Consider the following 18,141-nt stretch of genomic DNA (forward strand, 5'->3'; position numbering starts at 1 on the left):
TAATGTCAGATTAAAGCAGTATGTTCTGGCATGTTTTGTTTTATTGTCAAACAATCATCTCTTTGGAATATCACAGTTGAAATGTCTCTGTAAGAGATCCTATCATATTTACACAAATACATAAATAAATAAAGTGAATCAATGTGAAATAAAACAAATGTGTCAAATACGTGAGACCAATTCATTAATATATCACACATAATTAATATTAAAACATAAAGTTAATAGTTTATCGATCCTTAATCTGTGTTTGATGTTTTGTAATTGAATAATTTGTAATATCAAAATTAGAGAACTTTAATGGTCAATAATCATGTATTTAGATCTTTTTTCAATTTCTTTATGTTGTAAGGCATTTAAGTATGATGATTTTTCACCTTATTTTGTCCCTCTTTAAATTAAATAATTAATTTCAGTTATTGTCCTGAGGTGTGATGTATAATGATGATATTAAATACACTTAGTTCAGAGCTGCTTGTGTACTCTTGTGTTAATATCAGAGAATCAAAATTGAATGTGTTTACCATACATTTGATGATAATATATGAAGCATACAAGTTTAAAGTTATTTTACAGTGAGCTTTGGTATACAGCCGAGTTCAAATGTCTGAGACCTCATGAAAAACCTGTGGTTCACAATCTTTACCTTAAAAATCAACAAAGTAGGATTTCTAAAAATGTCAAAGAAATATTCAGATTAACAAGAAATATTTTGGCCACTATAAACAGATTTGTGTTAAATCTTTTGCACCGTAGTTCAGATGTTTTTTCATACATTGAAGAACACAAGATGCTCTTGAACATTCTCAAATCGTGCTAATAAAAACGTGCAGGTTTCGTATATATTACAGCAAAAGCAAATATGTCAAATATTGATTCAATGCTTCACTTGTTGTATGAAACATAACAACGAAAACGTTAAATGTGATTAAATCAAACCGATCAAACATATTTTTTGAGTGAGTGTTCTCAGACTTTGAACCTCACTGTATGAGTGCAAAAGTTATTGTTTTACAACATTTCCTTTGTTGCAGTTGTTTGTATCATTATTTTTTGTGGTTCTGTTTGCTACACCATGGTATCAGTGGTCGTGAGCGGGCTGGTCGGACACAGTGTGTCCATGTGCTGTATGGATGAAGGTCTGTTTGGGGTTTTGGAACACAGAAGAACGCTCGAGTCGGCTTCACACTTCGTGGTCCTGCTGTGCCACAGAACGTCGGCGCTGTCGGAGCGTATCGTGAGCCCTCCGTCAGACATCACCTCCGTCTTCACCACCGGCCCCTGCGACTGAAGCTTCATCAATTTTTCCAAAGAACATTTCTGTCTGTCTCTCACTGTCTGTCCGCTATCATCATCCTCCTCATCATCCTCCTCTTCTGTTTCCGTGTCATTTTCATCGACCGTCGTTTTCGTTTCTGCACCGTGCCCCGGCGCGTTTGTGGTTCCCGTCGGGTCTTTTTTGACGGAGAGGTCGAGGGGTCCGTCGTTGGAGGGAGCAGTCCGCTCCAGCGCCTGTTGAATGTGCGACAGCTCCGAGCGGATCTTTCCCAGATGAGCCCACAGGTGGCTCTGCTCGGGAAGCGACGCGGCCCGCTGCTCCGTGTTTTGGTACTCGTGCAGCAGGGTGGTGAAATCCTTCAGGAGTGCAGCCGCGGGGTCCGTCTCTGTCTCCATTCCTCTCTGTCTCACCTCCAGCTGCTCAGACACATGCAGCGGGGAGGCGGCTTCACTGCAGGCGCTGGGGAAAGACAGTTTAATTGAATCTAAATACCATTTATCAACTCCAACCTGAGTGTGCACATTAATAGAGAGAGAGAGAGAATAGACAATTGTCTAGACTCTAAACAGATGTTGATCTATCAGAGCTCAAGAGATATTGAGTTCTCAGTTGTTTCATCAGTTGTTTTAAGTATCAACTTAATCTCAGATGTTTCTCAGATGATAAATTCTAAAAGTAAAAGAATCTGAATTTGGGTAACTTTTATGAGAAATGTTTGATAGTTCAATAAAATTGACTTTTGATTGCAGACTTGACAAATCTGAGCTCATTTTGAGACATTGTTGACATCTCTTCTGAAACTTTAATAACAGACATTTGTAAGATATCGGCCACTTTTTCTGAGGAGAAATATCTAAGACACGGTTGAGAAAATTTAATTTGAACTCCAATTAGTCTCATTAATGTCTAGGAGAATAATTGAGATATTAAAGAAATCTCATGTATTATCTCATGAGCTATAAAAGAGCAACCTTTGAGTTGTGCCTTGTGTTCAAGTGTTTTAAAAGTTCTGTCTTACCTGTGTACAGATAGTCGGCTGGATTTCTGAGAGTGTTTGAGCGAGTCGAGGGAAATTTCAAATGTTGATTTTTTCTCCACAGGTGCACCGTTGGAGTCCAGCGACGTTGCCGTCCTCTTCAAAATTTGCTCTGTGGAAGCGTCCTGCTGCCATCCGCTCCTCCCCTCTCTCGACCGGAGCCTCTCCTTCACGCCAAGACTCGGTTCTTGTGAGACACAGGTGTGAGACAGCCAGGCCGCAGGTGAGCTTTGATTGGGCCGCAAAGTCGGGACCTTCCACAGGTTGAGTTTGGAGGGGTAAGAATGGGGTGGCAGACTCATGGCTGCGGGTTTCATCATTTTAGCCGTCTCGGATGAAGTCGTGCTTGAAGCTCCAAAGCTGTGTTCACACAGGAATGGATAATAGAGTTGAGGAGAAATCAGAGATCTGTCCGAGTGTCTTTGAGTGTGAGCGAGTTGTGCGCTCGATCCTAAGAATGGCAGCGGAGAGATCTGAGCGTGTGCTGTTGTTGTTGCCGTGCTCGCCGTCGGGATGCCCAGCGGAGGGTTTAGATATGAGAGGAGTCCGGGGGCCAGCGGGTATCCGACCCCGAGCAAAGACAGATTGAAACCAGAAGTGTCGGAGCATTCTAGCTGTCCTGTTGATGTTGGCTGGGCGTAACAGGACAAAGACGACGGGACGGTGTCTGATTTAGGTTTGGAGATCTGGTTGCTAAGGATGCGCCATTGTTCCGAAAGCAAGGCGGCCGGTCCAGCAAGGCATGATTTGGAGAGCCTGTAGTGTCTCAGTTTGGATTCAACTTCAACGGAGCGTGCTCGCAATAATTGCTCCTCAAGCGAGAACACGTCGGCCATCAACAAATCCGCCTCTTGTTTGGACCGTTTGGTTCCTACTCTGGAACATGTCTCCGCCGGATCTGCACTGGATCCGTTTGTCTCCATTCCCTCAATGTCTTTCTCTGCCTCTCGCTCAGTCTCACCCTCTGCGTTCCCCGTCTCACCATCCCCCGAGCCTGAATGAGGAGGTTCCTCTGGCACGGCGGCCCGCTCCGACTGACTCTTGGAGGGACTACGTAAGTGGGGGTTTCCCTGCTGGAGCCGGAGTTGGTCCGGATGGAGCGGGGTGCCTTTTCTATAAGGCCAGTCAGATTCGATGAGCAGCGAGAGGGAGTTTTTACATAGGCTGTATTTCATGTGGTTGTACAGGTGGGATTTCTCCATGCAGGTGAAGGGGCACTGGAAGCATTTGTAGTTGTACGGTTTGCCCCACGGTCGAGGGATGTAGTGCGGCTTTTTGGGCTTTCGTTCCTTGTGTTTACAGCCCACCTTACAGTCATCCTTCGACATGGTGGGGTGTGGACAGATGGGGAAAAGAGTTGTATTTGGTTATAGGAGAATGTTGTTTTCTATGTGTTGTGAGGCTGAATGGATTTAGTGCTCGTTGCTTGGATAAAGAAATTAAAAAAATTGTATGTTGTGAGGGTGAGTGTTAGCAGGTCAGAATTGAGTCATGTAGGGATGCAACCATCAGATGGCCAAAGTGTCCTTGTCAGCTGTTGAGAAGAAAAAATAAATTGGTTAAAACATTATTCAGGTTATTCAGGAGTATTCAGGTTTATATTCAATATATCAGAATCTGATAAATTATAAAGAGGAAAATAAATCTCGGTTCAACTGATGTTAGCAACACAAAGGTTGTGGGTTCAAACACACACATATTAATACAAATATACACCTTGAATGAACTCTTTTGGCCCTTTAAATAAAAGCATCTCCCAAATGCATAAATATAAAACTACACTAAATATATAAGACTACACTGAATTTGTTTTCTATAAGAAAATATACCGTTTAGTTTGACCTCCTTATTAAATACTTAATACAGGGTTTTTTTTCTGAACACACTGGCAAATATTATTACTTAAACAATGAAGAAATTTAATTTATTACGAAGCTTTTCTTTCATACAGAAAGTGACCTAAGATATTAAATCTTGTTTAGAACAAGTGTTCATCTGTAAGAAAAATTATGTAAAACATAAAATTAAATTCAAGTTTGTTTAATACAACCACATTGAGAGATGAGTAAAAAAAATACTTAGTATAAGTATACATTTTTGGCGGCGTATAGATATTAATCTGGTGATCTCTGATTGGTGGTCTCTATATGACAGGTGGATGGAGATGATAGCTTAAAAAATAAAGAGGTGGTGATGTCATCTGAGAAGTTATGTCATTATAAATCTTTAAACTTTACACAAGAGAGATTTTTTTCTCAATAATACCGGGTCTGTGTGCATATTGTTATTAGCAAAGACAGGTGATGTGCTATTGTGTGCGTGCGTGTGTGTGTGTGGTGAGGGGTCTGCACCTGTACATGAGTTCTAATGTTGAGTGTAGGACCCTGAAGGTCAGCTGTAGGCACACACTGATAAAGGGCAGAGGGATGCGAGCGTGTCCATGTGTATGTGTGTTAATGAGAGATTGACATGATGCCCGTGAGGCATCATTAGTGAAAGAATGTGGGTCAAGACAGATTGACTGCGGTTACTCTCATTCTATCAGACTGTCCACCAACAATCCACCACTCTTCTCATTCATTAGATCCTATCTGTCCATTCCTCTGCTCTGTCCATTCCTCTGCACTGTCCTTTTGTTCTGAGACATTCTGAAGGGCTTGCTTTTGTCCTGCGTTTCCTTGAATTAAAGAATGCACCAATTTACATTTTATACTGATTCACTTTTCCTTTAATTTGTTTCCGTATCAGAGAAACTTCCTTTTAATCTGTGTTTAAAACAACACAAATATACTAAATCTGATGGACAAATTACTATCATTCGAGCAATCTGGAATTTCACAAATAAATGTATAATGTTTTACAGTTTATTTGTAATTATGGCTAATTATTTATACACCAAAATGTATTATTGATTAAGTGTATAAAATTATATTTTTTTTTAATAAAAACTAATTTCTTTCTCAAACGTTAACTCTTTCATAGCTCAAAAGGTTTAAATGAAGTGTATTGAGTTGTAAAAAAAGTTAGACTGTAGAGGTCAAATAATCTAAATTTGGGTAAATCTGTTGAGAAATGTTTGAGTTCATATTGAGATCTTTAATAATATTGACTTTTGATTTTGTCTAGACTTGTCAAATCTGAGCTCAGTTTGACACCTTGTTGACATCTCTTCTCTAATGACAGAGACATTTGTGCCATTTTTTACTCTTTGTATCTCTTTTTACTCTATGATAAAGATGATATTTAAGAAACGTTTCAATTTGCTCTTCATTTAATCTCATTGATCTCCAAGAGACATGTCTGTTATTTTTCTCTTTTAAGGGAGGACACCAAAAACTGAATTAAAGTGTAATGATTGAAGATGGCTCCAAGAGCGTTTTCTTTAAAACAGTTCTCTCTTATGCCGAATATTCTGTAAAAATGATTTGTTCTTGATGATTTATTTTTTGCTTCTGGCATTATCCTTCAGGTTGAAGGCTATAATGAAATAGAACTGAGATGGAGGTTCAGGAAATGTCTCACTGTGAGGCTTGAGTTTCTACGTGTTGGGTACATCACAGCCTGCAGTCATTTAGTTCGAAAGAAGACTATTGAGGACAAATTTCACCAAACTTTCATCTATTACGACATTCAGTGCAGAACGGAGCTCATAACTGCAACTTCATCTCTGTCTGTTGCGTTGTCACAAAGGGTCTTGATTTGGAGTTTAACATTAAGGGAATATTTCACCTAAAAACACAAAATCTGTCATCATTTATGTATGTCCACATGACTCTTTCCTCCGTGGAACACAAAAGAAGATATTTTCAGAAATGTCTTAGGGGTTTTGTGTTTGTTCAATGGAGGTCAATGTAGTTCAGTGTTGTTTGTCTATCAACGATCTTCAAAATATCTTCTTTTGTGTTCTGCAGAAGAAAGGACGTCATATAGGTTTGAATAGATGATGAAAGAATTTCAAATCTTTGGGTTAATTCTCCCTTGTATTTTATAGTTTATTGACAGGAACATCCCAGGACAGCGCTATATGTGTTTTGTGTGTTTGCAGTTATTGTGCGTAGGTCCCCCTCCCCCTTGTTTTTTGGTTTTAAATGGACATGAAATGCTACTGTTAGTGTTAATCAATAGAATTATTTTAGAGATGTTCTCACTGCGGGACAGTCTTTGTGGTGTGTTAAGTTTTAAGGCCCTCAGGGTTTTATAATGACCCTCATACAATCGCGCCTATCGGTTTCTGTTCATGTATTGTCTCACTTAAATAGAGACTAAAAGCATCGACATATAGGACAAATCTAAACACTGATAACACGCTCACACACATATGAAACAGCTACAGCTGTTCACAAAGCACATGGACGGATTGAAACGACTAAAATGTAAACTGTCTTTTAAAATCTATTTTTCTGATATAGTTTTTGGTGGCTCTCTTTGAAATGTATATATTTTCTAGTTTTACATTATTTTGTGTGACTTATTGTGAAGGTCATCATGTGTATGTGCTGTTATGTTGTGTCGTGTGTGTGTTTACCTCCAAAGCGGTGCTGAATGACTTTGGTCATGACTAACGCAATCTTCTCATTCCACTGAAGTGTCTGGAATTCGACAGAAGGACAGTAATAATATAGAAAAATATGTCAATTTCCTACTGTTTTATAAGCTTTCATTAGCTTTTAAACCCTTTTGTATCAAATTAGAAAGATATATTTTGAACAGAGCCCGTTTTCTCAATTGTATAACTATATGATATTTAATATAACTAAATAAAAAAATTGTAATTTAGAAATTTTGCTTTTAGAAGTAAAATCATTAAAATACGATGCAGATTATAGATAGTTAGTAGTTATTAAAAAAGCACTTATTAAAAAAAGTAAAAGAAAGATCTTTGTTACTGTAATTTATTTGCACAACATTTATCATGACATTGCACACAGCAGGTCATAGATTTTTTTTCTAGACCTTGCATAAATAAACTATATGTTCAGCACAAGGAATCTTATTTCATATTCATAGTAAAATACAGTAGCAATTTAATTTCTTTAAATAGGTTTAGGCATTTTAAAACCAATAAAACCACTGCAGAGAAATACTACCATTTTCTCAAACTGGAATTAAACTATTGGAGTTTCTATAGAGAGATTACATAAAATAATGAATCTCACATGAAATCATATATAACATTTTTTAAAGCATGCATTATTTCCAACAGTGTATGAGAATTCTCAAACAGCGGTTTCAACCAAACGATTTTAGCATCACAACTCTAAACGCACAAAAAATATTTCTGTTTACATCAGTTTAACTTTTATTTTTTTTGATAATGTTCTCTTACCTGATGTGTGTCTGTGTCATGATCCACAGAGGCGGCTGATGATGTGTGTTCTGGTGTTTTATGAGGGGAGAGATGCACACACACACACACACATGGATGAACGAGAGAGAGAGAGGCAGATATATATATATTCTCTAGGAGGGATGCCTTGGGGCAGTACAATCAGGCACAGGCCCCTCCTGCCTCCGCTGCTATTGGCACAAGCACAAGTGGCTCCAAATTAGGAAAGTGTCCCGGTACAGTTCTTACAGGAGACGTGAGGAGTGTACTGGGACAGTTTATTTAATTGGGCCGGGGTGCAATCTGAAGTCACTTGTAGGAAGTTCTGGGAATCTGAACGCTGCACTTTATAACTCATTTCTGAATTCATGTCTTTGTGTCACAAGAATTGGGCGTTTCCTGATAAAATCAATTCAACAAATTTTTAACATTTAGTGGAATAAGGGAAACATTTGTACAGTAGTTGCGTTTAATGCCACCTCAGGTTCCATTAAACCATCAAATCAGGAGTGTGGTAAAATAAAGATAGCACTGAGATGCATATTTACAGATATTAAGATGTATACAACCTGTTTAAGATTTTTTTTTTACAAAATTTGACAATCTCTAGGGCATATCAGGCAATTTGGATTTTATTCTGATAAACCCAAAATGCATAGACAAACGTATAAGAAAAGTAGTTTCTCATATTTAGATGATCTTTTTTTATTTTTGACCACCGTGTTCATTCTTCTCAAGTTTTGGTTATGTATTTACAATCCAAAACCAACATAACACACATAAAAAAATGAGTACATCATCATGGGTCATATACGTTTATTTATACAAATTTATTTTGTGTTCTACAGTGACAACATAAACAAAATTCATAGGGATCTGGACTGACGTAAGAGTGAGTAAACATAGACAGAACTTTCAGTTTTGGCTGAACTATTGAACAATAGTTCAATACTGAACAATTAATTGGACTGTGGTGTAGTTTAAAGTCACTGAAGGAATCTTTACTTTACAGGCTTGTTTCTTTCAGCGTACCTCCCCTTCTCTGTGCATTTGCGGTTTGACCCAGTTTAAGGGTGGATAAAGTCAAGCAAAATCAAGTTTTCATGCGCACGGCTCAGTGCAGGTAAATAAGCATCAATCATTCATTACGTGTATATGGTTTGGATGGAGAAAGGTTGGAAATATCCATTTAAAGTAGTAAAGATGTTCTGATCGTCTTCTTATCTGTGTTTTTGTGGTGAGGTCTGTCTGTCCGTGGTTACACTACCTGCATAATTTAATATCTTTAACACAAACCCGCCGCAAAATTCACTTATGACTGTAAGAGTTAAACCCGACATCACTTCAGAGAAATTCAGGGTTTGTCTCGGAGGAAACGTGATTTCATATTCAGTCCACATATGAAAACCTGATGGAATTTTTTTATTTTAGGTATAGGTCTTATCGCAGAGGTCTTTTTCTTACCACATTGGCCAGACGTTTTTTTTGTTGTAAGCAATGTTACGACAAGAAAAAACTGCCCAAATATAAAACACACTCTCTTGAAAACACTGCAAGTGATCTTGTTTGTTCAATTTTTTAATCAGATTTAAGCTCATTACAGGAAAATAATTTGTTTCAGAACAAAAAAAAAGTCCTCAAAGTTTTAAGTGCAGAAGACATTTCATCAAGTCTTTTGACTTCACCTGAAGATCAGATGGTCTCAGTGACCGATATACCACACATTTATGCCTCTCTATATGAGAACGGGGAGAGACAGAGATGTAAGCGAGCACACGGGTCCTCAGAGAAATGTCATTGTGTTTGTGGGGGGGTGAACCCTTCCTGGAAAATCAGGCATGCTGTCACACACACAAGAGAAGATGAACTGTGACAGGGTGATCCGTAGGGCCTAACCATCTGTAGAAAGAGAGGTGCGGGGGGAGGAAAGGACCCGCTCTGTGATCGAGAGACTTTCATGAAGTGGTAAGAGAGAGAAGCGTGGCTTCTATTAGAACTAAAGGTAAGAGTGTACTGCAAAAATATAATTTTTTTTGCTCTCAAATCTACAAAAAAAAAATGTATTGACATGCTTCTTTATAAGAAGTAATCTGATCACAGGACAGCAAAATCACTGATGAGATCTTTTTATATTCTCATTGACAACAATCAAATTAAACGAGAATTTTGTGTCTTTTGTTGACTTTTTAGAGACGCCCTGCCACTCAAGATGTTTCTCCTGAAAAAAACCCATCTCAATAATCTCATCTGTGTGATCTCAACATTGACTCTTACTGTGATCTTCACATTCTCAAGCTACAAACAAGCATCCTTAGAGTGTTTGTGTACTCTTCATGTGTGTCTGAAGATAAAGTAGACGATGTGTGTCCGTATGTCGAGGCATCTGTGAGCCTGACAGCTAGACTTCATTATGAGTCAGATAGAGCAACCCAAGGCACGCGACACACATGCGCAGATACTGCGGCCGCTGGGCCGATGGAGCGATCCAGCTGTGCAGTCATACATATTCACAGGCTACATCATTACTTTAATATCAACACATTCATCAAACAACATTAGACACAAACACACTCATAGAGAATACTTAAAGGACTAAAGACACAGGTTGAGCTACAGTGAATTAGACACTTAGAGTCATCATTTATAGATGATGCTGTCTTTCTGTGTGTGACTTTTCAGTAGGTAGATTTATATAATATTACTATCAATAATGAAAAGATAAAAAGGAAAATGATAAAATTCATTTTTCTTTGTAATTGAGTGGAGTATTTGATTGCAGATTCTAAATATATATAAAATATATATTTATAATAGGTCTGTCAAACGTTTAATCGCGATGAATCGCATCCAGAATAATATAGGTTGTGTTTACATAATATATCTCTGAGTACTGTGTGAGTTTATAAACACATACACATACATGCATATATTTAAGAAAAAGACATTTAATAAATAAATACAATTACTAAACATCTATATATCATTTAAATTATTGGTAAATATAAATAAATACATTTAACATTTCCTAAATATGTATCCATGTACGTGTATGTGCACAAGAATGTGTTTATCAATACAATATTAATATGAACAGTACACAAACATATATTATGTAAACACAAACTTTTATTCTGGACGCGATTAATCATTTGACAGCCCTAATTAACAGTTAGGGTTAACAGTAATTCTCATTGAATTGGTTTGTGAATGTATAACTTAAGCGTGGTGTGTTTTGAGTCCTCTGATGTTGAACGCTAACAGCAGCACTCTTAGCTAATGCTGTGAGGCACATTAGGAAAACTCATATCGCTCTCAGCAAATATCAATTATTCAACTATCCCTACTTTCTTTCCTCCATCCTCCGCCTCTTTCTCTCTTTTTCATTTTTTGGATCAATACTACATTTAAGGAAAGAGAGAGAGAGAGAGGGTGCATGTGTGTGGTGTGCTATCTGTGGGATAATTAAAAATTTATTTTCGGAATTATGACGTTATAGTTTTCATGGGTAAAAGTACTGTAATTCAATTTTACTCTTCAGGTATGTTTCCTTATTCTTAGAATTCATTGTAAGTGATTATTTGAATGGTTTTATAGCTCAGAAGATCTGGTGGAGTTCTCAGTTGTCTCGTTTAACTTGGTCTCAGATGGTTCTGTTTAAAGTTGCTAGAAGAAATAAAAACAAACAAATGAGACTGTGTTATAAAACAGGTGTAAATGAATGCAGATTGTTGAGGTAAAATAATCTGGATTTGAGTAAATTTGATGAGAAATCTTTGAGTTCATATTGAGATTGCAGACTCGACAAATCTCAGCTCAGTTTTTTCACATTGTTGACATCTCTTCTAAAACTCACTAGACATTTGCTTGTCATGTAATAATGAGTTGTGAAAAATCACGCTAGATAATCAAAGGTCAGTCGAGTCTGTTGCATTATGGGATATCATATCATTGGTTCTCTATATACTTTACATTTTAGAAAACATAGTAGGATATTTTCGGATTCCTCAGATATGTACTATGTAGTGTGCTTTTCTCAACATCACTTTACTTGACATCTACGAGTGGCATTTGTGTCGGTTAGTTTATGTGGCCAGGAGCGTTCGGGGCACTAGATCTTTAACGGGTGTGTTGTTAATGTCAGTGTATCTGTTTGTGTGACAGTGATGGGGAACATCTGCTTTCTGCCTCTGTGATTCTGATCTATGAGTAACTGACCCCCCCCAAACACACACAGGCACGCTCACACACACAAACACACAGGGCATATGAGAGTGGAACGCCACCGCTGTAGGGCTGTTCACCATTGCACCTGTGGGTGTCACCTGACCCAGGCAACAGGAAGAGGAAATGAGAGGAAACATCAGCTGCTGCCACCCGCGATCAGGAGAGCTGTCAATCACCCCTCCCTGCAGGGTGAGAGTGTGTGTCGCTGTCATGAGCATGTGTGCGCGCGCTGCAAACAACCTGCAGGGTTCTGCTGTGTGTGAATTCACTGACCTGTAGGGAGTAAATGTGTGTGTGTGTTTATAAATGCTTCGACCTTCAGGGACGTGTGTATGTGTGTGTGTGAGACCCGGTCAATTTCTTGATCTTGCATCTTCCCGTGTGTCAGCTTGTGTTGGTCTGGTTCAAAAACTTCTCACTTGACTTCTGTATTGAAATACTGTAAAAAAATAATTGTTTCTTTTATTCTAGAAAAATAAACTTTTTTTAAACAATAAATGTACTCTAGTAGTAAAATTGAAACACTAATTACATTTTGTTCAATTCAAATAGAATTAATTTCAGGAGTAATGTTGTTAAATAAAATATATTAACATATTAAAAAGTCACCCTCTTGTGGTTCAAAACCTCTGAAGAACACAAACAAAGATATTTTGAAAAATGTTAATAGGGTGCATTTTTGTTATGTGTTCTGCAAATGAAAGTCGTACAATTTTGAATGACATGAGAGTGAAAATATGATGATTTTTTAAGTGAACTATCCGTTTAAGTCTTGTTTTCTGGCAACTCTGTCACAATTAAGTGATCTTTGGTTTTAAAAAGGAAATATCTGCCAATCATAAACATTTTACTTTAAGCACTGGTCGTTATTTTTCTTTTTTTATCCATAAACACAATTGTATTTTGCCTTGCCATATTTCCCTACAAAACAAGGCTTAACATATTTTCATGTGATTTTGTGTAACGTCAGGAACGTAGTAATATTTTTTACCGGAAAACAAAAAAACAATAGTATGAAATTCATATTGCATTTTTTGTGTTTTCTGTTACAAATCTCAGAAAACATTCAATTTTTTTCTAATCAAGTAAAGACTTCAGAGTACAGATATTTTTTATATAAAGCAAGAAAAAATAAAAAACTATTTTTTAAATCATCCTGCACAAAATAAAAGTAAAAGGATCTTCAGTGCAGCTTATTTGCTGACGTAGGTTTCGAAAGGTTGAGGCTGAAAGTATTCAGAAGATACAAGATGTCTGTCAGATTTCATCATCTGATGTAATGTCACGAGTTTTAAAGGTTTTGGCCTTAAATAACGAGCGACTGAGTAAATGACTTTAGTAAAATGCAGAATGGTGCAGAAGAGAGAATCAGGGTTGAGATGAACCAGCGCCCGGTCCTGTGTGTTCATCTGTGAGTTATGCAGTGAGACAGACCCCCCTGTGGGTGCAGGGAAGACAAGTCCACGCTTTAGTACACCATATGTTCACCCCTCTCTCCGCCATACATAAACAAGTCAAGAAGCCATAGCTAGAGGGAAGCCATGCTGCAATATTACTCACTCTGTCTCTCTCACTTCATGTCTCTTGATCATTTCCCTTTGCTCTTTTTAGTTTTGCCTTATTTTAAGGTAGAGTTTTTAGCCAGGCCTGTTTCGGTGTCTGAGTGTGTGGCACAATGCTCACAAATTTTATTAAAAGCCTGGATGTTGATTATTAGTTGAGAGGTTGGCTTTGCTCATTTAATAGCTTCATCCCTGTTAGGAACACTTTGATTTGTTTAAATCCAAAAACATACGTTTAGTAGTAAACTTCAGGTTGTTAAGCAGATGTCTGCTGAAAGAATGATGCTTATTTTCACCTCTTGCTTTTATTTTAATCCTCTTGATTTAATTTGTTGTGTCTTTTCATTTGAAAAGGTTTCTATGTTCAACTTTTAGAAAATTATATTTTCTCAGAAGTACCAAGACTGTGTTATTATAAATAAAAAATACTGTATTATATTACATAATTTTCATTATGTTTATTATATCAATTATTTATTTCTAATAATATATATTATTTTTATCTAATATATTATCAGATACAAATATAATAATATAGCTGCAAGCAGCAATCATCGGGTTCGAGCAGTCTAAGGGGACTAAGGTCGACTGCCTTCGCTGACTACGGTCAGGAATCGCACCATAACACATTCGCAAGGGATGAAACTTACCCATAACCAGAAAAATGAAAGAATGGTCAGCAATGGTTAATACAGACCACGCATGCTTACACTCATATGCAAAAACAGGTGTAAACCGATAATACCTAAGGGACGAGTGAAATGAACCAATTCTCATGTCTCTACGATGTTCAGTTCCAGAGATATAGGTCTAGCTTAATGGTTGCTAAGTTAACCTGTTTAGTTGCTATTGATGTGGCATGTCACCTGCCATACATTATGATAGACGTGTATAAAAAAGCTTAAGGCTTAAGGCCAGGAGCATCTTAAATAGATATATTGATTCGCATTCATTATAGTCTAGAATGCCGTGCCATTTAAATTGTGTTTATTTTGTACACACACCACACATAATACAGTGTCATGGTTCCACCTCTCCTTGTCAGGTATTTCTTGGTTTAGAGGTGGAATCATACAGAATCCTCTGTTCCATGTGGGAGAGAGACGATTTCATCTCTCTCTTGTCTCGTCATCGTTCCTACCCTCCTGTTCCCTAGTTTGTGTTGATTAGCTTTCCTTGATTGTAATCCCTTGCACCTGTTCCCTCTTGTTATCTTCCCTATAAGAGTCCTCACGTTTCATTGTCTTGTGCGCGTTCATTGTAAGCTGTTCCCTGTCTGTTCCGGTACTTGTATGCTGTGCCTATCAAAGTCTTGCTGTTTCAAGTTTGTTGTCTCCCGAGTTCCTGTCTTGTAAGTGTAGTTTAGTTCAGTTTAGTGTTTGTCTCAAGTGTTTGTTTTCTTAGTTTAGTGAGTCAGTGTCCTTGTCTTTATTTATATTTATTACCCTGTCTTGTTTTCCCCCTTGTGGGTTTTTTGTTTTGCCTGTTTGTTTAGTCTTGTTCATTGTTTAATAAAATCCCTGTTAACCCCTACCATCTCGTTTCGTCCTGTGTCTGCCTGCAATTGGGTTCTACCTCCCTCACACCGTGACAGAATGAACGCGCCAACGAAGAACCCAGCAGGCAGAATGGAAGAACGGGAGATCGCTGCCACAAGAGGCCACCAAGCCCACGTTTTGTTTGGCCTCCGGCAGCGGGGAAGGTTCTTGACGGACTTTGCCTTGGACTTCCTGGCTGCAGCGCGGTCCTCGGGGTTCAACGAGGCGGAGTTAAAGGCAATTTTTAATAGTTGCCTCGATGAGCCCCTAGGACCCGCTGAGATGCGCCAGCTGAAGTTCCAGAGCTTCACGGACACTGTCCAGACCCTGCTGGATCGTGAGTGGTCCAGAGCGGATTCTTCCGCGGGGCTAGCCTCGGGTCCCGAGGGTCATGCCCTACACATCGGGTTCGTAGGTCTCACCCCAACATCTGTAGCCACTCCACCGCCCACCAGTTCTGCTGGCAAGCGGGGGAGAAAGAAGAGGCGACGTGTGGTCCCGAGTCCGGTGGTCCCGAGTCCGGTGGTCCCGAGTCCGGTGGTCCCGAGTCCGGTGGTCCCGAGTCCGGTGGTCCCGAGTCCGGTGGTCCCGAGTCCGGTGGTCCCGAGTCCGGTGGTCCCGAGTCCGGTGGTCCCGAGTCCGGTGGTGTCAAACCCCAAATATTTTTTGGGGGGGCGCCGTGGGGAGGTGAAGGTCCGAGCGTCCAGCTCGGCCGCAGATTCCTCCCAGGAGCCGGAACCAAGGCCGGTCCAGGAGCCGGAACCAAGGCCGGTCCAGGAGCCGGAACCAAGGCCGGTCCAGGAGCCGGAACCAAGGCCGGCTGCCCAGGAGCCGGAACCAAGCCCGGCTGCCCAGGAGCCGGAACCAAGCCCGGCTGCCCAGCCGCCGCCGTCAAGCCCGGCTGCCCAGCCGCCGCCGTCAAGCCCGGCTGCCCAGCCGCCGCCGCCGTCAAGCCCGGCTGCCCAGCCGCCGCCGCCGTCAAGCCCGGCTGCCCAGCCGCCGCCGCCGTCAAGCCCGGCTGCCCAGCCGCCGCCGTCGTCAAGCCCGGCTGCCCAGCCGCCGCCGCCGTCAAGCCCGGCTGCCCAGCCGCCCCCGTCAAGCCCGGCTGCCCAGCCGCCGCCGTCAAGCCCGGCTGCCCAGCCGCCGCCGAAGTCAAGCCCTGGCCTGCCGGCACATCAGCCGGCGCCCAGCCCTGTCCAGCCGGCCCATCAGCCGGTGCCCAGCCCTGTCCAGCCGGCCCATCAGCCGGCGCCCAGCCCTGTCCAGCCGGCCCATCAGCCGGCGCCCAGCCCTGTCCAGCCGGCCCATCAGCCGGCGCCCAGCCCTGTCCAGCCGGCACATCAGCCGGAGCCCAGCCCTGTCCAGCCGGCCCATCAGCCGGCGCCCAGCCCTGTCCAGCCGGCCCATCAGCCGGCGCCCAGCCCTGTCCAGCCGGCCCATCAGCCGGCGTCCAGCCCTGTCCAGCCGGCACATCAGCCGGAGCCCAGCCCTGTCCAGCCGGCCCATCAGCCGGCGCCCAGCCCTGTCCAGCCGGCACATCAGCCGGAGCCCAGCCCTGTCCAGCCGGCCCATCAGCCGGCGCCCAGCCCTGTCCAGCCAGCCCATCAGCCGGCGCCCAGCCCTGTCCAGCCGGCCCATCAGCCGGCGCCCAGCCCTGTCAAGCCCCCTGGGGCTCCGCGCTCTGGCGCGTTCCCCAGGGCTAGGACTTCCCCTCCCAGCCCTGCCCCTTCTGGACTTCCCCCGATGTGTTCTTGTTTGCCCCCACCCCCCCTCCCTTGTCTGTTATTTTTATTGTCCCACCCTAATCCACTCATTGTCCTTGCCTGTCTGCCCCTAGTCTTGTTTTCCATGTTTTGTTTGATCTTGTCTTTGTCTCAGTCTGCCTTGTCTTGTTCGTGCCTTTGAGGAGCATCAGGTTGCTGCTCCTTAAGGCGGGGGTTCTGTCATGGTTCCACCTCTCCTTGTCAGGTATTTCTTGGTTTAGAGGTGGAATCATACAGAATCCTCTGTTCCATGTGGGAGAGAGACGATTTCATCTCTCTCTTGTCTCGTCATCGTTCCTACCCTCCTGTTCCCTAGTTTGTGTTGATTAGCTTTCCTTGATTGTAATCCCTTGCACCTGTTCCCTCTTGTTATCTTCCCTATAAGAGTCCTCACGTTTCATTGTCTTGTGCGCGTTCATTGTAAGCTGTTCCCTGTCTGTTCCGGTACTTGTATGCTGTGCCTATCAAAGTCTTGCTGTTTCAAGTTTGTTGTCTCCCGAGTTCCTGTCTTGTAAGATCTTGCTTATTACCTATAAAGCCCTACATGGTCTAGCGCCGCAGTATTTGAATGAACTTCTATTGTATTACAGACCACCACGTACATTACGTTCTAAGGGGTCCTGTCAGTTGGTAATACCTAGAATTTCAAAATCAAGTGCAGGTGGTAGATCCTTTTCTTATCTAGCGCCTAAACTTTGGAATATTCTTCCCTGCACGGTCCGGGAGGCAGACACACTCTGTCAGTTTAAATCTAGACTAAAGACTCATCTTTTTAATCTTGCATACACTACACCTCCATAATATTAATCCTCAGAGGATTTAGGCTGCATTATTTAGATCAACCGGAACCAGGAACACATCCAACAACAAATGATGTACTTGTTGCATCAAAGAGTGCAGAACAGTACTCTACTCTCAGCCAGTCTTGTCTCTTTGTTCCAAGGTTACCGCAGGATGCAGTTCATGCCCAGACCTGATGGCAGAGCTGAGAATGGGAAGCGGTGACCTGACAAGTGCTAAGAGGATAGAGCTGGATAAAGGACGCGACAACTTTGTTTTTTTCTACAACATTTCAAATGCTATTAGATTGTTAATGATAATCTTTAATTTTTATATTTTTATTAAGCCTTGTTGTGCAAGCACTGATGAGCTTGTGCAGAGGCAGCAGCTTTTGCCAGAGGGGAACTGGAATCCCCTGGTTGGGCCTGGGTTCCCCTGAGGTTTTTTTTCTCAATGGGAGTTTTGGGTTCCTCACCACCGTTTGCATATTGTTTTGCACTATCTGCCTGGCCGGGGGGGCTGCTTTAGAATTCATACTTGTATTAAATGTGTCTCATGTACAGCTGCTTTGTAACAATGAAAATTGTAAAAAGCGCTATATAAATAAAGTTGAGTTGAGTTGAGTTGAGTAAG

At 41.2% G+C, this 18,141-nt stretch overlaps 1 protein-coding gene across 1 annotated transcript; it reads right to left on the bottom strand.

Moving 5' to 3' along the window:
- Nucleotides 1-495: 495 nt before the first annotated feature.
- Nucleotides 496-6,934, bottom strand: prr35 (proline rich 35). The gene is made up of 3 exons (XM_056738776.1): nt 6,841-6,934; nt 2,298-3,849; nt 496-1,738 (listed from the first exon to the last, which is right to left on the bottom strand). The coding sequence occupies exons 2-3, from the start codon at nt 3,641-3,643 to the stop codon at nt 1,069-1,071; spliced, it is 2,016 nt and encodes a 671-aa protein (XP_056594754.1). The 5' UTR covers nt 3,644-3,849; nt 6,841-6,934; the 3' UTR covers nt 496-1,068.
- Nucleotides 6,935-18,141: the final 11,207 nt, after the last annotated feature.

This window comes from Triplophysa dalaica, chromosome 23, assembly GCF_015846415.1.
Source record: "Triplophysa dalaica isolate WHDGS20190420 chromosome 23, ASM1584641v1, whole genome shotgun sequence".
NCBI classification, from domain to species: domain Eukaryota; kingdom Metazoa; phylum Chordata; class Actinopteri; order Cypriniformes; family Nemacheilidae; genus Triplophysa; species Triplophysa dalaica.

Excerpts from the sequence above, each read along its gene's own strand:
- prr35 (XM_056738776.1), bottom strand. The coding sequence starts at position 3,643 with ATGTCGAAGGATGACTGTAAGGTGGGCTGTAAACACAAGGAACGAAAG. Across the intron at positions 1,739-2,297 it reads AGCCGACTATCTGTACACAG|CGCCTGCAGTGAAGCCGCCT; the intron begins GTAAGACAGAAC and ends GTCTTTCCCCAG.